Source organism: Gasterosteus aculeatus, chromosome 17 (assembly GCF_964276395.1).
Source record: "Gasterosteus aculeatus chromosome 17, fGasAcu3.hap1.1, whole genome shotgun sequence".
NCBI classification, from domain to species: Eukaryota; Metazoa; Chordata; class Actinopteri; order Perciformes; family Gasterosteidae; genus Gasterosteus; species Gasterosteus aculeatus.
The window spans coordinates 2,202,102-2,224,523 of NC_135705.1; the positions used below are offsets into that span (position 1 = coordinate 2,202,102).

Sequence of the window (22,422 nt, forward strand, 5' to 3'; positions counted from 1 at the left end):
CACACTCGCAGCCAGAATACAATAGAAACAGCCTAATCAATTCTGTCATTTTGTGTAAAAAGTGAAAAGTTTACTCGTCACATACACATGTGAGTATTTAATATACAACTAGAATAGGAATATAAACCATTAAAGATATATATATATATATATATATATATACATATACACACATACTTATAAATGTATTTAATATTTGTTACATGGATTCGTTTCGGTCTCCGTATTACATTATATCAACTCTGACTGGTGTAATTCTCACGACGTCCTCTTGATACGTGAAGAAGCGTGTTTGACGCTTCCGGCAGGTGGCGGTACTGCGCACCTAAACTAATCAACCGACAACACCAAAGAAGAAGACGTTTCACAGAAGAAGAAGCCTTTACTGTTCACGGACTGTTCGCCGTTAACGGACCGACTTTTGTGAATGTAAAAAAAATATCACACGTTATTTAAAGCGGATGTTTGTTTCTGTATTTTGTGTAGTTTTAGAATTAAGTCGCTCGAGGGTTAATTAATCTCTCTACTTTGCCCTTTTCCTCTTCAGGTTAGCTTTGCTAATTAGCATGTTGGCTAACAGGTGTAGTTAGCTGACTGGCGCAGTCCCCCAATCAGGGGACGCGGCCGTCATTGACGTCGTCGGCACAGTCAAGCGGCTGGAGCTCCCGTGGGTTTTCGCCGTAAAGCGTCCTCCTCCTGCCGCCGGGAGGGCTTCATGTTCAACCGCCTCCCCGCTGCCCTCGCTCTGCTCCGCCCCGGCCGCCTCCTGCTCGCCTCCTCGCCGCGGTCCCTGACCGGAGCCCGCCGCCCCCTCGGCGCGATGGAGCCCGCGGCGGTGAGGTGTCTCCCCGGGGAGCCCAAACTCACCATCTCCTTCCGCCTGGACGGCAGCAACAAGCACATGCTGCGGGACCAGGACGAGGCGCTGGGGAAGGTCCTGGCCCGCATCACCAACGGCATCGCCAAGAGCCAGAAGGCGAAGAAGTCTAAGAAGAACAGCAAGGGGCCGCCGCGCCAGAGCCCGGAGCCCGCCGCGGTGAAGCTGTACTACGAGGGGCAAGAGGTGTCCGACGCGGTGCCGAACTCGGAGGCGTGGCGGGACGGAGCCGTGCTGCAGGTGGGAGACGTTAAATACGCAATACGGAGGAACGCCCCCACGTTCACCGCCGCGGAGCTCCCGGTGTCCCTGCTCGCCGAGTTCCCGGTTTGTCCCAATCTGGAGGTAGAGTTTGGAAACCTGCAGGACTGCGAGTTCATCTGGTTCCGAGAAACCTCCCCTAACGCAAGGTAATTTACACTGGAAGAGTTCTGTAATATTCGTGTTCACGTCTCTGATTGACATATAAACAAACATTACACGCAGAAGTAGATGATCATCCATCACGCAGAGACACAACTCAGTGCTTTGGTTGTGGGCTGCAGCAGAATACAGCTGATCGAGTTGTTTCTCTTTGTCGCAGCCCTGAAGCTGCCGGAGAACCTCCACGCGGGGACGGCGGTTGGACGGAGGTCGGCCGCGGGAGAGTCCACGTGCCTTCGAACCAGGACGTCGGCCACCGTCTCAAACTGCTCTGCATCCCCAAAGACGGTGCGCGGGCCGGCTCGACCGAGGAGCTGGTCTCAGCGGGGGCCGTGGAGGCCGGACCGGGCGTGTGCACGTTCGACAACCGGCACGCCTACACCGCCAAAGAGGCAGAGTGGCCGGCGGTGCGGGTGGTGACGTACAACATCCTGGCCGACGTCTACGCTCAGACGGAACTCTCCAAGACGGTGCTGTACCCTTACTGCGCCCCCTACGCCCTGCAGCTGGACTACCGGCAGAACCTGATCAAGAAGGAGCTGGCTGGCTACAAGGCGGACATCCTCTGTCTGCAGGAGGTCGACAAGGGTAATTAGGACAAATGTGTCTCCGTGTTGTCTGTGAGGAGGATGTGCACGGCTGCTCTCTTGACTTCCTTCATGTCGTCTGTAGGCGTGTTTTCGGACTGTCTGACTCCAGCTCTGGACGCCTTCGGTCTGGACGGTGTTTTTCGGATCAAGGAGAAGCAGCATGAAGGACTGGCGATGTTCTACCGCAGGTCAGGTCCGCCAGCATTCAGCATCTGAAGATGTTACTGCAGCCAAACGGGCCCGTCGGTCACTCATTTAACACGTTTTGAGTGCCAGTGGAACAAAGAAACCTCAATACTACTTTATAAAACTATAACTCGCGTACTGAACAAAATGATCCCATCTCTCGTTGCTTTCACAGCCCAAGAGATGATGCAACCAAAGTATTTATATCAAACATTTTTAAAATCAGAAAAATATATCATTTTTACTTTATTACTTTTTAGGTCAAAGTTCCAGCTGCTGAGCCGTCATGACATCGTGCTGAGGGAGGCTCTGACCTCTGACCCCATCCATTCTGCGCTGCTGGAGAGGGTTTCTGCTAACAGCGCTTTGAAGGGCAAGATACTGCAGAGGGCCACCGTTCTGCAGGTACTTTTTCTGACATTTTATTGAGCTATTAAGTTCATACAAAAAAAGAATAGACGGAATAATCAATAACGACAACAACAATCAAGATTTAAGCAAACAAAAGTGTTAAAAAGAACTTTCATAAAATGAACACTCCACGAAAAGGATCCAAGACAAAAACAAGGAATTCTCACATTGGCTTCACTTGTCAGACCTGGAGGTTATTCCCTGGATTTACTACTCAGGAGACACTTTATTTGGCTGTGAATTTCCGCTGTGACGCGTGTGGTTCCCGACTTGTTTCTCTGCAGGTCAGTGTGCTCGAGGACCTGAAGAAAGCAGGCAGGAAGGTCTGCGTGGCCAACACTCATCTGTACTGGCACCCAAAAGGTAGAGGGACTCCGAGCAGGGGGAAGACTTTCACTTTTCTAAGCAAAAAGACACATTTCTAAATGACTGGATTAATCTCTTTGTGAAGGAGGGAATGTTCGTTTGGTCCAGATGGGCGTGGCTCTGCAACACCTGAGTCATGTGATCAACGAGCACGCACCTGGAGCCCCCCTGGTCTTTTGCGGGGACTTTAACTCCTCCCCTAACTCGGGTAACCCAAAGTAGCACCAAGCCGCCCCCCACGCTTGTCTTCACTTTGCTTTCGTTATCGTCATTTAAATATCCTCATACGCTCTGAGCCTTAAAGCGTCGTTAGATTCGTTGTTCCTCCTCCCGTCCGCAGGTGTGTTCCAGCTGCTCAGTGAGACTGCGATTCCTCTGCAACACGCAGACTGGAGGAGCTCCGGTCCTGAGGAGTCCATCAGCATGGAGCTGCTCTCTGCTTTCCCCCCCTTGCTGAGCGCCTGCGGCCAGCCGGCCTACACAAACTACGTGGGAGGATTTCACGGCTGCCTGGACTACATCTTCATCCAGCCGGACAGCATGCAGGTACCGGCGGTGGTGTTCAGGTTGTCATCAATGGGCCTCTGGTGCACCATGGCTGTTGCATGTGAGATTTATTTGGTTAATTTATTTCTTAAAGCAACAAACAAATCCTGATTGTTGCTGCATCACCTACTCTGCTGAAGAAAAACAATGGTCCAATACCTGCCTAATAATGTATAAGCAGGTATTGTGCTATATGTGTATGCACATATAGCACTTGTGGTTTAATATGCATCTTCATGTTTGACATGGAAACATGAAACCTTCAGTGCACATATTTTGTCCCCCAGTTAAACCTTTCTACTAAACTATATTTGCATACTAATAGATTAATGTCACTGAAATGAGAAGCTGAAATGGTGTATCTATAAATGTGTGTGTGTGTGTGTGTGTGTGTGTGTACGCGCAGGTGGAGCAGGTGATTCCTCTGCCCAGCCACCAGGAGGTCACCACCTACGAGGCTCTGCCCAGCGTCGCTCATCCCTCCGACCACATCGCTCTGATCTGTGACCTACGCTGGAACCCCTGACCTTTTAACTTTTTTTTTAACTTCAACCTACCTGGACAAAAAAACGGGTCACGAGTTGCTCCTTCTAATACATCCTGAACTTTCTTTAAATTTGAAATGAAGTGTCAACCTTAAAAGACCGGCACATTAAGTGGGGATCCATAAAAGACATTTTAAATTACAACATGTCATTGACTGTTGTGATGAAGTCCGTATTGTATATTTACAGGACAATAATGAAAGAATTTTAATCACTGATATTCAGTGTTGGGGTTGTTAATGGAGAAAGTGATGCATTGTTACAAGTTATTATTTCTGTGGGACTCTCCAGTCCAAGCAGCGCATCATTTTAGGTTAATACTTATTATTAATCCCAGTTCATATTAACCAACAGCGTTTATTTGACTCCTGTTGGTTCTTCCTCATTCTCCACAACAGATATTTAAACGCCATTTAGTTCACATAGACTTTTATTTTCTCAAATACCCAACGACATGATTAATAAATACATATTAAGATTTTACCAAAGGTATTTATTGTTCTTATTATTTGGCCAAGCAATTGGTTCTTTACGTCTTGAATAAATTGATAAAGTTTGAGTCTACATCGTAAATACGATTCTGTTTTATTTCTAATAATAACCGCAGCATTGGACACGGTAATAATGATCACAAAAGGTGCTTTCACTTCTGTTTGGGTCCTTTCAAACGCAGCTTCCACGTTCCGGTTGTAGAATTAAAAAATGTTATCAAGTTTAAGTTAATAAAGATTTTATGTGGAACCTGTTCACTAACTGAAAAGTAAAGTAAGTTGGACTCATTTGTGATTTGTCAACTTAGTAAAGAGGACAAAGGTCCCAAAGGAGGTAAACAAGCTGTCAAATGTCAACCCGGTGCTTCGAATGCGATGAATCTGTCTACCGGCGCCACGCTGTTTTTCTCTGATTGGCCAGAGGTTGTGAAGAGGCGGGGCCGGAGTGTTTGGGACAAACCATTGGGTCGTAGCTTTAGGGGACGCGGAGAAACCGCTGAATTAGGATTCTGGAATAAGTGGTAGAGCCATCCATGGTGACTTATTTTTTACGTTAGGAAATGGTAAAATAGAAACCAAAGCGGTCAATCCTTAGATTTGTATTGTATAGGAAGATTTGCAATCGGTTAAAGCCCCCCCCGCCCTCGTATAAGTGACAGTGCCGAGCGGCAAAACGTCAAGTTTGCCAGAGTCAGCTCGACTGACAGGAAACCAGGGGATTTGGCTTTTAAAGAAAAGCTTTGTTTCTTTTCCCCATTTTCATCTGTGTAAATATGATTTTGAACGAAATGAGAAATTGCTGGATTTTCGTGTTTGCCTTTTTTTGTAAATTGTGGACCAACTTCCGGATGTTTTGTCCAAGCATGAATAGAAACAGTTACCACATGTATTTAAATTAGTGAGTTCAAGAGTCAAGACTATCCAAACCGCGTGCTTTTATTCTGGAGAGCTTTAACCGGATCTCCAACGTGTCCCGTTTTCTTACTTGATGCTGACCCGCTCGACAGGAAGTGAAAGAAGGAATCCGGATTTGAACGATCTTACGTGTCATTCCCACAGTTTCAGTCATTCACAAATCACCTGGAGACTTTTGCTGAAAGAGAATCCCGTAAGTATCGTTTCAGCCTCCTTATTAACTTGCACACAGCATGAGGACAGCGGCTGGCTGCTAACTAGCTGTTGTTAAAAGCTATTGATCAGGTAGATGAGTTAATGTTAGCTGAACTAAGCTAACAAGGTTTAGCCACAATCTCAGTAAATTAACTTGAAACATGAGCACAGTTAATACTTCGTCTCTTGGCTCTTACGTTTCACAACACTTAATTTAACTTCTAGAATAGTTACGTTTGCTGCTTTAATCCGCGTGTGTGTTTTATCTCCCCTCGTTGTTTTGTTGACATACTGCAAATACAAGGAGGTGAGAGAGACTTTAGGTGTGAACGAATTAAGAGCTTGTGATGTGGTTTCTCTGTCAAACCTCAACCACAGTCTACACTTATTTTATGTTTTATTTTACTGTTCATGTATCCTCTTTGGGGTTTGAAAGCATCGACATTCAATGACAACTTCAGTTCTAATAAACCGGGATGAACATTTTGTATTACTGATTAATTATATTATAAGGTTCATCATTGTTAAAATTATAATTCATATCTGAAGTGTTTTATCAGAAAAAATGAATGTCAGACTGACCAAAAATGCAGACAGTTGAAATCTGGCCGGACAAGTTTTACAACTTTCCAAATCTCTCTCGACGGAAACAAAAAGGCAATCTGACCAGTTTTCAGATAATCTCACCAGCGCCTCGCTTAGGCCCGAATATGAACTTTCTCTCTAGTTCTGATTGTTTACAGATCAGAGGCAAACCCCCAATATTCAACCGGAAAAACCTACAATTCATATATTATTATATGAACACTAACCGCTCACCATGAATCAATAATACATTTGAGTCACAGAGCAGAGCGTCATCTTTAACCAATCATGGAAAACAAACGGTTCAACAGACCATAAGGCTGTTTTTAAAGATCTTTAAATTCTCTTCAAACCATCAGGGAGGAAAAACAAGATAAAGATTGTTCAACGTGTCTCTAATGCAACGTTAACATGTTATCTTTTGTATGAAAATATAACGTAGGCAGCCTCACGCTCGCTGTCCCGTTGTCACTGCGACTCTCTTCTCTCATCTCCAGGATCGTTGTGGTCGCCCTGGTAACGGTCGCTAACGCCACAAGGATGAAGGCTCTGATCCTCGTCGGGGGTTACGGGACCCGGCTGCGGCCGCTCACGCTGAGCGTCCCCAAACCGCTGGTTGAGTTCTGCAACAAACCCATCCTGCTGCACCAGGTGGAGGCCCTGGTGAAGGTACGTGAGCTCGATCCCCTCGGGGGATTTTAAAATCCAACAAAGCAACTTTACTGCTGAGGTTTAATGTATTCATTTCCCCCCCCCCCCCCCCTTCAGGCCGGGGTGGACCATGTGATCCTGGCGGTGAGCTACATGTCGGATCTGCTGGAGCGAGAGATGAGAGTCCAGGAGGAGAGAGTACGTAGCACAAACCATCTCGCTCCATTCCGCTCTGACGTCAGAGGCCGATTCACACGATTCCCCCAAAACACTTAATGACACTTGTGTCATGTAGCTTTTGTTGGCTCTGACGTTTGACCCACGCTGCCCCCACATTCCATGGACTCCCAACAGCTAATCCTTGCTGCTTTTATCTTGTGAAAGTGACGATTAGATAACTGGTGACATCACCCTAAAACAATCTAATCTCTCCCTCCCTGCCTTTTATTTTGAAGCCCAGAGGAAGTTGTAATGTTTCCATGCACACATCTTTACTTACTTTGCTTTTTTTGCCTTTTGCTATAAAATATTGTCTCATAGAATAGAGCCGACTAAACGTATTTTATCAACCAAATTAACATTAAATCAAAGTCTTCCATGATTTGTAGTTTACTGCTGCAACAATTTGTCAATTAGTTCGTTAGTGATTTGGATTCTTATTAACAGTCGGTTTATGAACAGTGTTCTGACGTTTCCTGAATGTTTCCCTGTTTTCTCTTCAGCTTGGGATTCGTATCTCTCTGTCTCACGAGAAGGAGCCTCTGGGAACCGGTGAGTTTCTCCTCAACACAACAAAGTCCATCTAAAAGTATCCAGGGATTAAACTAGCGAGAGTCTGGAAGATCTCATATAACAAGGATGTAGTAGGCAAACATTTGATGTAATGAGTTACTAGAAGATAAACGTGTTTGTGTGTGTGTGTGTGTGTGTGTGTGTGTGTGTGTGTGCGTGCGTGTGTGTGTGTGTGTGTGTGTGTGTGCGCGCGCAGCGGGCCCTCTGGCGTTGGCTCGAGAGCTGCTGAACGTCGACAACGAGCCGTTCTTCGTCCTCAACTCGGACGTCATCTGCGATTTTCCGTTCAAAGATCTGCTGCAGTTTCACCACAACCACGGCAAAGAGGGGACCATCGTGGTGAGTCTTTAGAGGAGGCTACTCTAGTTGTGTGTAATGTTTTACTACCACCTGGAGGGTTATTGCTGGATCCTGACCTTTTCTGGGAATTAAAAGAGAAAACATTTAGATTTATTGAATAAATAACTATTAACTTTTTTTTTTGGATTATTATTTTTTATTTTAATTGTGCTTTGGTTCTGAATATTATTATAAAATAAAGTTTGACTGCCCGTTAACAACCAACGCATCTGTGTGTGAAGGTGACGCGGGTGGAGGAGCCCTCGAAGTACGGCGTGGTGGTGTTCGAGGCCGACAGCGGCAGGATTCAGCGCTTCGTCGAGAAACCGCAGGTCTTCGTCTCCAACAAGATCAACGCCGGCATTTACATCTTCAATCCCAGCATGCTCAGCAGGATCCAGGTGACACACACACACCTTCTCTGAGCTGTAAGAGGTAAATGTGTAAGAATACCTTGGTGTTGATACGCTGTTTTTTGTGTGTGTGTATTCGCAGCTGAGACCAACATCCATAGAGAAGGAGATCTTTCCTGTCATGGCAGAGCAGGGACAGCTGTACACCATGGAGCTACAAGGCAAGAATACCACCACACACACATCACACACTTCATTCATGGCTGCAACAGCAACTGTGACTATAAAAAGTCTGTAGAGTCTTTGTCAGAGTGACCGCTGTAAATAAACACAACGGTGACGTGATGAATGCTTGAGTGAGGCGTTTACCTTTGTGCTGCTCTGGTCTCACAGCTCACAGCTCCTCCAGACGTAAGTGTTTGGGCTTTTCTTCACTCGCGTGGTTCCGGAGGCGAAACGTTTAGTAGAGAAGCACCGAGGCCCGAAAAAAAAAATTGAAGATATCTATCTACCTGCAAGCTGGACTCGGTGCATCTCTAGATCCTCGTCCCTCTCCTAGCAAACAGAGACCGTGGAGACATTTAGCAGCCCTCCCCCCTCCCTCCAGTACGGTTCACATAAAGCTTTTGTAGCGTTGTTAGAGCTTACGCTTCAGCCTCCCCGTTGCGGAGCACAACACAGCTCCTGCTTATGGGTTATTTGTTTCCATGGTAACCAACTGTGTCTCTCTGTCCATCTGCAGGATTCTGGATGGACATCGGTCAGCCCAAAGACTTCCTGACCGGGATGTGCATGTACCTCCAGTCGCTGCGACAGCAGGCCCCCGAGAGGCTGCACACAGGGCCCGGTTTCCTAGGCAACGTTCTGGTGGTGAGTGCTGCCCCCCCCCCCCCCCCTCCCTGGTGGCGCCCTACATGTCATGAGAACTGTTCCCGCTGATAATACCCCCCTCTTTTCCCCCCTCTGTCCTCGCTTCCTCTCTGCAGGACCCGACGGCGCAGATCGGGGAGAACTGCACCATCGGCCCCAACGTCACCATCGGAGCCGGCGTGGTGGTGGAGGACGGCGTGAGGATAAAACGCTGCACGGTGCTGAAGGGCGCGCGGGTTCGATCCCACTCCTGGCTGGAGAGCTGCATCGTGGGCTGGAGCTCCTCTGTGGGCCAGTGGGTGAGTCGAGAGCCCGCAGGGCGACGCATGAAGGTCGGGCCCGTCAGAGTTATCCGGTCTTCAAAGAATGACAGCCACTTTTTAACTACAACAAAACGTTATTTACATGGGTCCAGATACTGGTTTGTTAGATTCCCAGGATTAAACGTTTCATTTGTTTGATTTTGACCAACATTTTGGTCCCGATGTGATTCATCCATTGCTGAAAAGTTCTGAAAAGTAAAACTAATGTCTTAAAGCGTGCATTCTCTCTGCTGACCAGCAGGGGGAGACTCCACTTGTCTCATTCTGATGTTCATTTAGGCAATCGTTGTAAAGCGGGTTATGCTTTAGGGCGGTGCTGCCTTGTGATTGACAGCTTCACCCCCATCTTCCACAAGAAAACAAAACCAACTCAATGCTTCGGGACAACGGGAGTTGTCATGACAACCGGGTCCACTTATACCGGCTGTGGTCCTTCAGACTAATGCCCTGGAAATGTTTTTGTTGTATTTTTTTCCACAGTCCTTTCTATCTTGCTGTCATGTGTGATGCTGATTATCGGGCCGTTGTGGGTCCTCAGGTCCGCATGGAGAACGTGACGGTGCTCGGCGAGGATGTGATCGTGAACGACGAGCTCTACCTGAACGGCGCCAACGTCTTGCCTCACAAGTCCATCAACGAGTCGGTCCCGGAGCCACGGATCATCATGTAGCCGCGAAGAGAAAAGGCCTTTTCATATACGGACCCGACTGAATACCCAAACTGTGCCAGAAGGGAGGGAGAACAAAAAAGAATCAGAAAAAGGCCTTTTCTCTTCATTTAAAAAAAATTTAATTTGGACATGTTTTCAGCCCTGCTCAGCTGCATCATCCATCACAGAGAAACAAAGAGTGAGCCCGGTCCAGTCGACCACCGCCGGCCTTATTAAGGGAAAAACGTGTACAACAGAGACTCATAATTATTGAGTAAGATCATTTTGAACTACTGTAGAGCACCAGGACGTTCTCTCGCTTCTCGCCACATAAGAAGATTCACAAAAGGCGCCGGGTGTTGACGCTGAGAGCCAGGTCAGCCCGCGGCGTTGGTGACGTGCATTCTGGGAGACTTTCTCAACGAGCACATTTACCTTTGAAGCTGACCAGTCACGTGTAATGATCAGATGGTGGTGGGACTAACGGGAAGCGGGCGATGCTGTCATGATGCGCTGTGCATTCACATTTCATGGATGGAATCCTGATATATCGGACTGCTACTAAATGTTACAGCTGGTTACCGGTTGAAGTTTAATTAATTAATGGATAATACAACATCTGACATTTCATCACGTGATTTATTTTCATTAACGCTTCCAGCAGACGCGGACGTAATGACATCATGAATGTAATGTGATCGCTTTCTGTACGTAGACATTGATTAGCGTTTAGCAGGTGTCTCGTTGCCTCTCTGGACTTCACAGAATGCAGCCTTTTTGATTAACTATTGCAGTTTATCAAGTCTATTTACAGATATTTCACACGCTGCTTCTTTAAGAGTATCGCAGAACAAATCTGTCTAATCGTTCAACCGATGAATAAACACTAACATGCTGATATTTAGATTTAGCTTGTTAGCATGCTAACATACTTCCGCTGTTGATCTTAGTGTTTTTCCACGTCGTCCGTTACAAGTTGTGCTGGAGGGTTTTTTCGGGGGGGGGGGGGATTTATCTCAAGGTCAAGAATGAACAACCTCCATTTTCGGCTGGATCTTGTAATTTAGATTGATTTAATTTACTCCATCGTGCACTTGGATGAAAAGTCATCAGGATTGAACTTTTCCGAATGCAATGTCATGGCGGTCCGGCCCGATGGTTACAGAGCAGATTTCCCTCCTTGCACTGAATGGAATGGAAAAAATGAAGCTTCTCGGCTTGTGTGAAAAATAAGACATTTTACCGCTCAACAGTAATCGTAGTAAAATGAATCTTTCTGAACCTCGTCACTGAGGGCGTCCTCGTTTTATTTGCCTCAGCAGCTCAGATGTGTGACTTGGTGACGTCACTTGAAACTGACCTCCGATGGCAGCGGTGCCGCCTTCTTATGCGGTTGTTGATAAACGGTATTTAGAACATGTTAAGACTCTGTGTTTGAATGAAGTAAATCCTTGTAATGGCACCTTTTTGAAAGAGAATAATACGATCTACTGAACACATTGTCTTGAAGTGTCTTTTTCCTTCGTCGTTCACATTAGGATCCGTTTACCGGTTCTGATCACATCAGAACTGTGAAAACTGTTGTGTGACGTGACTCTCTAGGTCATCTTCGACAAAAACACGTCACTCCGCCTGTTGTTCTGGCGGCGAATTGCTCTGCAACACACGCAATTGTGTTGCAAAAAACACACAAAATTTGGAAGATTGTTCATTATCAACACTGTCACATCTGGTAAAGATTCATTGACCTTTTGCGGTATGTTTGGATTTGACTCATTAATACACTGCCTAGTTGGGGTTCTGGGTTAAAAGTGTAATGTTTGTTCTCATATATTATCAGAACTGTTTTTTGTTAAATGCCTTTGAAGCCTGTTTGATGTGTTGAACAAATCCAGAGAGAGAAGAAGATACATTTTGTCATATACAAGCATATACAATATATTATATTATATAGTTATATTTAAGGCAGTGGCTTCACTTTTGCCTCCTCTTAAAAGCTCCCCAGGGTATCGGCTCAATTAGTCCCTGTTTTCGCTGCTTTGATTGACCCTGAGAGTCCTGTCTGACTCCACTTAGAAGGATCTTCTTGGGCTCGGCTCTTAATCCCGGTTGGCTCTTCCTGGCTCTGCACGGCTCTGCTTGGATCACTTTATTCCTCTTTTAGACCTGCCGGGCTCTGTGAGGTCCCATCGGCCCAGCTGGCTTCGTTCGACCTCTACGGAGGGCCTGGCTGTGTGGGACACCGCTCTGGTTGGCCCGCTTTGGCCCCGCTCAAATCTGTGGTCCACACTCTTCTGAGCTTCCCCCGAAAAGCTGCAGAAGGAGAGGAGGTGGAGGAATCCCTGACGTTCCCATTGGCCAATGCCCCTTCTCAGCCTCACTGCGATTGGCTGGCTGAGCGCGAGCAGGGAATCCCTCGGGACTCTCGGTCTTTGTCCTGGGTTAAGAACACAAACAGCCCAGTCAGGCCTCGGTGCACCAGGTAGCGTCCGATCTGCTGAGGACCAGGACTGAATTCACAGCCTGCTCTGCTGCAGAAAGACATCTGTGCAGCGGCCGTTTGTTTCTTTTAAAAGAAACTCAAATGTGCCTAATTATTGCCAGTTTGCTTCAACATGGTCCACAGCTGGAACAGAGGAGGGACCCAACATTTAGCAGAGCAGAAAGAGGAACAGAGGTGAGCGAACACTTGAGAAAGTGATCAAAATCAAGAGGTGAAGCTGCTGAGTTCAGGTCGCAGCGAGCCGGCAACAGGACAGAACAGAACTACAGCTGAGAAGAGAAGAGTGCACGGCTGAGCAAGAGAAAGGTGAGTTATTGCTGGAATTCTCATGGAGAAAGAAAATAGTTGAAATGGAGAATTCAAGTTGGAAAGAGTCAAATGACTTTGCAGTGAGAGTTGAAAGGGGCCGGCTGATGTTTCTGTGCAGGAGGGAGGTGATCGGCTGGATCGCCGTGCTGAGCGGCGGCCCGGAGCGCCTGTGGGCGGGGAGAGAGGAAGTGCGGTCGACAGGAGAGAGGAATTCAAGCCCCATTGTTCTGGACCGGCAGCGGCACAGCGGCGAGCCGAGGAGCCGGACAACATGGACCTGAGCTCGGCCATGGAGAAGGTAGGACGGAGACCTTTACGTCTGCTCTGCTCACATGCGTCTCAAACACTTCCAGATTAACAACGGCAACGAGGAGGTCAAAGGTCAGAGGGTCAATCAGTCTGGTGTGATCTTCATCGCCTGTTGATGGAAGTTTGGAGAAGCTAATTTCTATTTAAAGAGGAATCCTCTAACTTTAATAGAAAATACCTTGCTGAGCGCATAAGGCAGTAAATAAATATGAGGGACGAGTGAACTGTTTGCAGTGTTCTGCATTCTTAATCCCGTCTGCTACTCTGATTGGTGGATTGTTTTTTTTATTTGTGGAAAGGGGCATCAGTGAGTTTGAACCAGAGCTCCTCACAGATCCCTGCTGTCAATCATCCGCCGGTCGCCTCATTCTGGGGCCGATCGGACGGATCAGTGTCACCTGTCGGGGGTTTGATCCCCCGACCAAACCCTTCTTTATATGCAAGAGCTGGAAAAACTGCCATCACCAGGCTGAAAATAACCTCTAAACACACACACACACACACACAAAACACACAAATAGAGTCTCTTGATTGTTGGGAGTTTTCTCAGTTACCAAAATACAAAACTGCTCTCAGACAAAGAAAACAATGAACACAATTGCAACAATTATTTTTCAATCATTACTTTCTCGATTAAACTATGAATTATTTTGTCTATTAAGGGCCAGAGAAAAATCCGTAACAAATTTCCCGTCACAGTTTCTCGAGAGCCAAAAGCGATGTCATCAAAATGTTTGACCAACAGCCCAAATTATTAAAAGAATAATATTGAATTCACTCAAGACTGAAAAAAAGAAGCAAAACCTCAGGAACAAAAGGTTCAGCTGGGAAATGTTTGAATTTCCCTTCCTTTAAAAATTATGAAAAGTCTAATAATTCATTATCCATAATAGTTCCATATAAATGTTATGATTTGTGAATTGTATGAATACACTATGGGCATAAAAGGGAACGTTTGATTTATTTTGAAAGTGTCTTGTTTGATGTGTCGTGTAACGCTTTTCAATAGCGATCGAATTCCTAGATTAGCTTTAAATGGGGAACAACAGGACATATCCAGGATGCCGTGGGACTATCGGACGTTTAAGAAGCTCTTTGACCTCCTGCTTCTTATCTATCTGTGATTTCCTGCAGTTTAACCGTCACATAGCCGACATGTTTAGAATTACTCAGCCAGGCTCATGCCTCATGCCTTATCTGACTCCCTAAATATAGACACAAGGCAAAATGATGCATTTCCAGTGTGGCTCGTATGTTTCATTTGGCAGCTGTTTTTATTCAAGTATCGGTTGTTAAGGTGACTCCATCCGTCCCGGGGACGTGAAAGATGAGCCGATGAATCAGGAAGTCTATGAATACCATTATACCTTTTTATAAATGTTATTGTTCCAGCCTGTGTGTTCCTGTACTTTTATTATTTCCTATTTTCACTCAGTAAAGACATGAACCACCCCCCCAAAAAAAAAAAAAAATATATATATATAAACAAAATACAAATTAAGATGTTTCACTAATAGAGGTTGTTGATTGTAACTTGGTTACCTGGGTCATCATCGCAGCAGGATGAGTGACAGGTTCGTTTCTTGCGTGTTTGAGTGCCGTCTATGTTGTACACATACAATACAAGTTGAATCACACCGTGAAACACACCGTCAATCACACGTTGAATCACACCGTGAAACACACCGTCAATCACACGTTGAATCACACCGTGAAACACACCGTCAATCACACGTTGAATCACACCGTGAAACACACCGTCAATCACACGTTGAATCACACCGTGAAACACACCTGCAATCACACCGTGAAACACACCGTCAATCACACCGTGAAACACACCGTCGATCACACCGTGAAACACACCGTCAATCACACGTTGAATCACACCGTGAAACACACCTGCAATCACACCGTGAAACACACCTGCAATCACACCGTGAAACACACCTGCAATCACACGTTGAAACACACCGTCAATCACACCGTCAATCACACCGTGAAACACACCGTCAATCACACCGTGAAACACACCGTCAATCACACCGTGAAACACACCGTCAATCACACGTTGAATCACACGTTGAAACACACCGTCAATCACACCGTGAAACACACCGTCAATCACACTGTGAAACACACCGTCAATCACACCGTGAAACACACCGTCAATCACACGTTGAAACACACCGTCAATCACACGTTGAAACACACCGTCAATCACACGTTGAAACACACCGTCAATCACACGTTGAAACACACCGTCAATCACACGTTGAAACACACCGTCGATCACACGTTGAATCACACCGTGAAACACACCTGCAATCACACCGTGAAACACACCGGCAATCACACGTTGAAACACACCGTCAATCACACCGTCAATCACACCGTGAAACACACCGTCAATCACACCGTGAAACACACCGTCAATCACACCGTGAAACACACCGTCAATCACACGTTGAATCACACGTTGAATCACACCGTGAAACACACCGTCAATCACACGTTGAAACACACCGTCAATCACACGTTGAAACACACCGTCAATCACACGTTGAAACACACCGTCAATCACACGTTGAAACACACCGTCAATCACACGTTGAAACACACCGTCAATCACACGTTGAAACACACCGTCAATCACACGTTGAATCACACCGTGAAACACACCGGTGCCAAATTGGACTCTCTTTTCTGCAGAAAGTATAAAATTCCAAAGCACTCAAACCTGAGGCAAAAGGTGTCGAGCTCATCACCAACACCAGATGGTTAGTGGAATGTTTTTGTAGCATTGCCGGAGGTGTCGGCGCAGTGATGTCGTAATGCACACACACACACTCCTGCAGACAGTGTATTCCAGACGGATGTAATGAGGTCTTGTTCTTCCTCAGCTGTTTCTGTCGCTTTGACCTTTTCAGCGCGTGTGGATCATCGGCCTCTCACGCACACTCACTCTCTCTCCTCGCGCCTCTCAACACACTCATCTGCGTCCGATTCTCCGAGGTGTTCCGAGGTGTTCGGATGGAGGGAAGTCTCAGAGGAATGTGTGCACGTTCCACGGGCCGGCAGCGCCGACTCTTGACATATGTACATATATATGCACAGAGAGTGTGTACCACTTGTATGAATGTCCCCCCGAGGGGAGATGAGCTGGTTAATACCTGCTGACGGATGGACAGTCTGTCAGCAGCAGGTTGTTTCTTCACAACAGTCGTCAGGTTTCCTGACAAAGGCTTTAAAAAGCATTCCATCATTCTAAGGTATTATGAGAGCACACACACACACACACACGCACACGCACACACACGCACGGACAATCGTCATCGGTAAATAGAGTTTGCTCGGTTGTCTTCATCTGAGAGATGCGTTTGAAAGCTCAGGGAAAACATATATTTAATTATATATTTCATAACGTTTGTTAACGGTCAGAAACTGACATCGTTCCCATCTGTTCGTTGTGACAAACACTAACGCAAGAGGTGGATTGTGGGTATTCTTTTTCTTTTATGATACAAAAGGGAAGGAAGCGTGAGGCACAGCGAGGACAGGAAGTGAGACAAAGAAGAGGAGCTTTAAACATGGGAGGAGGAGGGCGAGGAGGAGGAGGAGGACTAGGTGGTGGAGGAGGAGGAGGTGGTGAATATACAGGCTGATAAGAATTTGTCAGAACTGAGATGATGTCACTGGGTGGGCCGATGACATCATCCGCCCTGCACGTATGTGTGTGTGTGTGTGTGTGTGTGTGTGTGTGTGTGTGGTTCACTCCCTTCTCTTCCCTCCACACTCACTGGGAAATGTACAAAAACAACAACTCATCCGACACTTAGCTATTGCTAGTTACGCTGATATCATTACAGCTCATAAAGTTTGGTGGCTGAGTATAATTGGCCTTTAGTTTGGTGCATCTGATTGTAATTATCCATGCGGTAAAGAATACGTGTTCCCTCTTCGCCAAGAGCATAGTTGGCGGAACAATGAGGAGAGAGAAAAATAAAAATAAAACTTTAAGACAGCGAGGTGAAGGCCCTGAGGTGCATTCCTCGAGGATTCATGCAAACAATTTATACGTGACAGAGAGAACTATTTGGGATTTAATACGCCAGGATTCTGCCAACCTTTATGAATGTGCTTCAGTCGATTAATTCCCTGTAGCTGCGTGTAGCTATTTTGGGCGGATCTTTGTTAAATGGACAACAGTTTTTGAGTGAAAACAGTTGTTTTACTTACTTCAATGTGAAAACTAAACTATTCTCAACGTTTCGAGCTGCAGATGTCTTCAGATACAGAGGAATCCGCTCTCTTCATTTTGACCAAATGTTCCATTGTTTTAACTTACTTGAGTGTTTTTTAGAAACGTTTTTTCCAAATTCTAAATGTTTTTCTATTTTGGGAACTTGCTGTTTTGGGCCTCTGCTCTGTGCAGATCGCCCCGCCAGTCAGTCACCCGTCCCTATAAACAATGAGAAGGAACTCCTCGTTATGTTCTCGCTGTGTTCTCGTCTCCTCTCAGGTGTCCGTGGAGCCGAGTGCAGGAGGTGCAGCGGCGTGTCGCGTATGTGAGGAGCGCTGCTCTGGATTCCAGCCGCATTCCTGGAGGTACAAACCTTTTCTATCACATTGTTATTTCTCCCTGCCCGTAAAAAACCCAAAGGAATGAAGGTCCTGGTGCTTTCGGTCCTCCTCCCTCCCTCCTCTCAAACGTTCTCGGCTTTTAAAGGAACTTGTAAGCGGGATGGTGGGGGGCGGTTTGCATATTTTGAGGAGTCCGTTGTCAAACAGCAGAGCGCGGTTGTGGTTTGGTTGTTTTTGCGTCAGAAAGGTCACTTTTCCACCGACTGTTGGACGGTGACGCACCACTGTCGTCTTTAACGATCTTCTGTATTACAGACGTGATGGATGATTGAGTTCTACCGAGTGGGCGAAAGCTTCCCAAAGCCCAGACAGACCTTTCTGAGAAGCCACAGGTTTATTTTGAAAGGACGAGGCATATAATGAGTCGGTTATTGAAAACTAACACCACGGGGGGGGATCACCGACTCAACGGCAACAGAGAAAACGTGGTAGAACAGCGTAGTTTCAGGTCTAGTCATAGTCATGTCACACCTGAACCCAACCCAGTCTGCGTTGGTCCACGCCGAGCTCGTCGTGGACCAACGCGGCACAAAAAGTCCCACAAACCATCACAATCTCCCCCACTCGTGCAGGAAAGCGTGCGTCTCCTGCGGCTGCAGCGCGGCCGACCACCCCGCGGGGGGGGACGTGGAGGACGACCAGCGCATGGGACGCCTGCTCGCGGACTCGCCCTGCGGCCATTTGACGGCGAAGGTCAAAGGAGGCGGCGGCCTGCGCGTCTACAAGAGGAACCGCATGATCGTGACCAACCCGGTGGTGTCGCGCAAGGACCCGACCTTCAACACCACCACGTACGAGTGGGCGCCGGCCGGCGCGGCCCAGACGCTGGTGAGGACGCGTGTGGCGTGACGGAGGTTTGGTGGTCGGCCTGCGGCTTGTGAAGAATTATCAGATCTGTTTTTTATGTACAGATAAAACTTGCAGGGAATTGTGAAGATGTTGTTTGCATTCACGCAGAAATAGTGATCCGGCCAATCAGCGACTGGCACCAGTTTGGAACTCGACTCTTTGTTTGTTGGCTCACAAACAAAGAGTCACTGTGATGTTTGAGCTCTCGGTGAATCCCTGAAATACGATGCAGCTGTGGATTAGACTTTCAACCACGGGAAAATGAATTGCGTTCCCGTCTTCAAGGCTCAGCAGTGGGATTCACCACTTTATCCATCATTTCATTTCAGTTTAGTTTCTGCAGCCCCCCCCTGCGTGTCTCCACCTCCTGGTTCCCATTAAAAACACGCAGAGGTTTCAGGTTCCCCAACCTATAATCAGCAGGGTGACAGTGATTAGCGAGCGCCGCGCTGCGCCGGGAGACATTTCTGTGGTCAAACTTGTGCAGACGGATCCAGATCCAGCACTGGAGATCCGCCTCGAAAGAAATGCTGATGCAGCTCCGCTATGTTTATTTTGTTAATCCAGGGGTCTAAACTGCTGCCCTCATTTATCTTTATTGTAGTTGGTGCAGGTTTACACGCGTAGAACTGATGTCGAAAACACCAAACAGATGAATCTGCTGCCTGATGAATACAAAATTAAAGTTAATTCAGTTGGTTAACATCCCAACAAAAGCATTGGTGTAAAAAGAGGAGGCTCCAAGTAAAATGCCCCCCGATTCCCCCTCAGGCCATGCAGTACATGGAGCTCGTGCCGCAGGCACAGCGTCCCGTCTCCGGTACGGGTGGAGCGCTGGAGCGACGGCGGCAACTCTTCGGTCAGCTTCCTGCCTACGATCAGGACCCCATGAAGTGCCAGAGCCTGGCGAGCGAGGAGGAGGTACGGTGCCCCGCCAGGTCCGAACACGATTCATCACTTAGAGCTTCGCAGAACCTTCTGCTTGTGTTGATTATGGCGGCCCCTGTGGGACGAAGGTGGTAGTGCTCACGAATAACCATTTGCTCAAGTCCGCCCCGGATCTCTCGCCTCCTGCAGATTTCCTCCATGCTGCTGTTTGTGAAGAGCTACAAACAGGAGGTGCTGGGAGTCGGGGAGGTGGCCTTCCCCGGGGAGGGCCGGGCTCTGAGCGAAGCGGCCTCTCAGAGGACGGCCAAGGACGCCAAGGACGGCGGCGACAGGAGGGATGCTCCCAGGCAGCAGGACTCCTCCTCCGCTGCTGGTTCCACTAACGGAACCGACGACGGGTCCGGACATGTGAGCAAAAAAAGTTGTCTGACATGTGGTTTGCATCTTTAAATCCACATTGCATTGAATCACATTGAATTACATTGATCCAAAGTGGAATAAAGTATCCAGAGTATGATGATCCCGTAGAAGTAGGTTCATTTGGTTTAGTCGCTCACTTTCTTAATCCGTCCTCAAGCGGTGCACCGGTTGCCACGGTGAGGTCGCCAAGGAGACCCCGGCTGTTTACGCTGAGCGTGCAGGTTACCACGGCGCCCTGTGGCATCCCGCCTGCTTCGTGTGCTCCGAGTGCGGCCAGGCTCTGGTGGACCTGGTCTACTTCTGGTCCGCTCACAAGCTGTTCTGCGGGCGCCACTTCTGCCAGACCGTGTGGCCGCGGTGCTCCGGCTGCGACGAGGTGAGACGACTTCCTGCAGACGCGACGAATGTACCGTTACTCCGCCATGTTCATTCATCACTCTTTGATTATCCCCCCCCCCCCCCTCAGCTGATCTTCTGTCAGTCCTTCCACACGGCGAAGGATGGACGCACTTGGCATCATCAACACTACTGCTGCTGGCGGTGTGGGCGGAGCCTGGATACGCCCTGTCAGCACTGAGGCGGGGCTAAAAAAAACCCGCACATACGACATCGTGTGTCGTGAAGTAAAGAAATAAGTGTAGCTTTTAATCTTTGGACGTGTGTGCAGTGATGGAGTCGACGATGCCGTCGGGGTCTCCTGGTTCTCCTGGTTCTCCTGGTTCTCCAGGTCCTCCTGGTTCTCCTGGTTCTCCTGGTTCTCCAGGTTCTCCTGGTTCTCCTGGTTCTCCAGGTCCTCGGCGTCGTCGCCTCCTTCATCTTCTGGCCTTCGACCCTCCTTAAGGCCGAGTAAACACACAAAATAGAAAATAGGAAATAAACATTATACCAAACAAATGGGGCTGAAAGTTTAATGTTGATTTACTACTTAGAACATGATAACCAAGAAGTCCAGTTGCTATTTGGATGTTCATGATCTAGTGGACGTTGTTGAAGTATTTGAAGACTTACTGGTGTTTGAGGTACTTAAGCAAATGTTACCTTGACAGAAGAGTGTGTAAAGTACTTTAACAAACATTGGGTGGATATAACAGCTCAGATCCAACCAGCAGACAGTTTAGTAAATGAAAGTAAATTGAGCAATAAAACAATTTTAGAAAAGTTCAAAGTTGGTTGCAGTACTTTCTACCTTCTTGGAGCGTTGCATGTTTATTTTTTTGAGGATTTTATTTCCTCTGCTGCCTCAGAAGTTTCAAAGCTCCTGTTTCTGACTTTGGGCAGAAAAAAGAGCAGTTAAAGAAACGCAGGTTCCACTTACTGTCTACTAGCGTTTGGTTGTTTCATCTCCATTTTGAAAAAAAAAACACACATCTGCTGCGCTCATGACTAAACTTCCAACCGCAATATTTAGATTATATTTATTTCACCGGATTTATTTCATCCTACATAATGTAACTAGCAGTTTATCATCTTTTTGGATAATCTAAGATCTGTGGATCTATGAAGGCTGGAAAAGGCATAATAATGATCTATAATGAATAGTAGGACTATGCTGGATTTTTATTTTTTATTTTGAACTAGACTAAATTTTGACTCTCGGCCTCAATTATTTTTTCGATTGATCGCTGCTAGAAGGCGCTAATTGTTGAGTGTGAAGTTTAAGCTTAAAATATAGTGTGACGTGATCAGCTGAAATATTCAGCAAACAATACTGTTCATCGGCGTAAAATACATCGCATATAGCAAACGCATATCTCATAAAGATTGTGGTTTGGGTTCAGATAAATATGGATTGTTAGTTTGTGTTGACTTTGGCGCCCCCCTGCGACCCCCCCCCCCCCCCCCCCCCCCTCGCCGGTTTCTGGTGTAATAACAGATACATAACTCCCGGATAACAACAAGGATCCAGTCAAAGACTTGGGAGGTTTTTGTCGGTAATCGCGGACACAGATGTGATTTGAAGCTCTGAATGTGACCATTTAGATTTATTTTATTACACTGTGGGACAAAACACAAAACAGATTACTGGATTCCACAGTGAATAGTGACCGATATAAATCAAAATGTACGGTTTAAATTCATAAGTGATGGTGTTAAAAATATGTTTCTGCTTCTCATGTTTTGACAGCTGATAGAATAAAAGTCACTTCTGGTTAAACTCCATCTCGTCTCATCTTTTTGGAGAAAATGTTTAATCTGCAAATGCATATTTTCACTAGCTTGTGTTGAACCCGTTTATCACATCATTGTGTGTGTGTGTGTGTGTGTGTGTGTGTGGGGGGGGGGGGTAGTTGTTCTCTGCCAGTGTTCCTTTACAATTGCGTCAGACAGCTGACTGCCCGACACGCCATGAAAAATTCCCAAAAAAGGGTATTTTTAGTCTCAAACTGGAATAC

General features: G+C 46.8%; 3 protein-coding genes across 7 annotated transcripts; all 3 read left to right on the forward strand.

Moving 5' to 3' along the window:
* The first annotated feature begins 178 nt into the window (after nucleotides 1-178).
* Nucleotides 179-4,517, forward strand: pde12 (phosphodiesterase 12). 3 transcript variants are annotated; one of them, XM_040203711.2, is made up of 9 exons: nucleotides 333-429; nucleotides 548-1,287; nucleotides 1,461-1,888; nucleotides 1,973-2,078; nucleotides 2,337-2,481; nucleotides 2,772-2,850; nucleotides 2,939-3,061; nucleotides 3,194-3,399; nucleotides 3,806-4,517. In XM_040203711.2, exons 2-9 carry the CDS (start codon nucleotides 716-718, stop codon nucleotides 3,923-3,925), a joined length of 1,779 nt encoding a protein of 592 aa, XP_040059645.1. In that variant the 5' UTR covers nucleotides 333-429; nucleotides 548-715; the 3' UTR covers nucleotides 3,926-4,517. The 3 variants fall into 3 exon arrangements, with proteins under 3 accessions (XP_040059644.1, XP_040059645.1, XP_077948873.1); XM_078092747.1 differs by having other exon boundaries at nucleotides 335-429; nucleotides 553-1,287; XM_040203710.2 differs by having other exon boundaries at nucleotides 179-1,287.
* Nucleotides 4,518-5,118: 601 nt separating this feature from the next.
* On the forward strand, nucleotides 5,119-11,602 carry gmppb (GDP-mannose pyrophosphorylase B). 3 transcript variants are annotated; one of them, XM_040203712.2, is made up of 10 exons: nucleotides 5,119-5,543; nucleotides 6,628-6,799; nucleotides 6,899-6,979; nucleotides 7,504-7,552; nucleotides 7,770-7,912; nucleotides 8,155-8,313; nucleotides 8,408-8,486; nucleotides 9,008-9,135; nucleotides 9,252-9,434; nucleotides 9,997-11,602. In XM_040203712.2, exons 2-10 carry the CDS (start codon nucleotides 6,671-6,673, stop codon nucleotides 10,126-10,128), a joined length of 1,083 nt encoding a protein of 360 aa, XP_040059646.1. In that variant the 5' UTR covers nucleotides 5,119-5,543; nucleotides 6,628-6,670; the 3' UTR covers nucleotides 10,129-11,602. The 3 variants fall into 3 exon arrangements, with proteins under 3 accessions (XP_040059646.1, XP_077948876.1, XP_040059647.1); XM_078092750.1 differs by having other exon boundaries at nucleotides 5,440-5,543; nucleotides 6,670-6,799; XM_040203713.2 differs by having other exon boundaries at nucleotides 5,441-5,543; nucleotides 6,573-6,799.
* Nucleotides 11,603-12,539: 937 nt separating this feature from the next.
* lmcd1 (LIM and cysteine-rich domains 1) lies at nucleotides 12,540-22,189 on the forward strand. Its single transcript, XM_040203714.2, has 8 exons — nucleotides 12,540-12,916; nucleotides 13,038-13,217; nucleotides 17,751-17,836; nucleotides 18,445-18,700; nucleotides 19,493-19,642; nucleotides 19,799-20,017; nucleotides 20,187-20,405; nucleotides 20,496-22,189. The coding sequence occupies exons 2-8, from the start codon at nucleotides 13,191-13,193 to the stop codon at nucleotides 20,604-20,606; spliced, it is 1,068 nt and encodes a 355-aa protein (XP_040059648.2). The 5' UTR covers nucleotides 12,540-12,916; nucleotides 13,038-13,190; the 3' UTR covers nucleotides 20,607-22,189.
* Nucleotides 22,190-22,422: the final 233 nt, after the last annotated feature.

Bases quoted from the DNA above. Each gene is read 5' to 3' on its own strand.
- lmcd1 (XM_040203714.2), top strand. From the start codon at position 13,191: ATGGACCTGAGCTCGGCCATGGAGAAG. The intron at 13,218-17,750 runs GTAGGACGGAGA...GTCTCCTCTCAG, and splicing joins TGAGCTCGGCCATGGAGAAG to GTGTCCGTGGAGCCGAGTGC. The intron at 20,018-20,186 runs GTGAGCAAAAAA...TCCGTCCTCAAG, and splicing joins CCGACGACGGGTCCGGACAT to CGGTGCACCGGTTGCCACGG.
- gmppb (XM_040203712.2), top strand. From the start codon at position 6,671: ATGAAGGCTCTGATCCTCGTCGGGGGTTACGGGACCCGGCTGCGGCCG. The intron at 6,980-7,503 runs GTACGTAGCACA...TTTTCTCTTCAG, and splicing joins TGAGAGTCCAGGAGGAGAGA to CTTGGGATTCGTATCTCTCT. The intron at 8,487-9,007 runs GCAAGAATACCA...GTCCATCTGCAG, and splicing joins GTACACCATGGAGCTACAAG to GATTCTGGATGGACATCGGT.
- pde12 (XM_040203710.2), top strand. From the start codon at position 716: ATGTTCAACCGCCTCCCCGCTGCCCTCGCTCTGCTCCGCCCCGGCCGC. The intron at 2,482-2,771 runs GTACTTTTTCTG...GTTTCTCTGCAG, and splicing joins AGAGGGCCACCGTTCTGCAG to GTCAGTGTGCTCGAGGACCT. The intron at 2,851-2,938 runs GTAGAGGGACTC...CTCTTTGTGAAG, and splicing joins TCTGTACTGGCACCCAAAAG to GAGGGAATGTTCGTTTGGTC.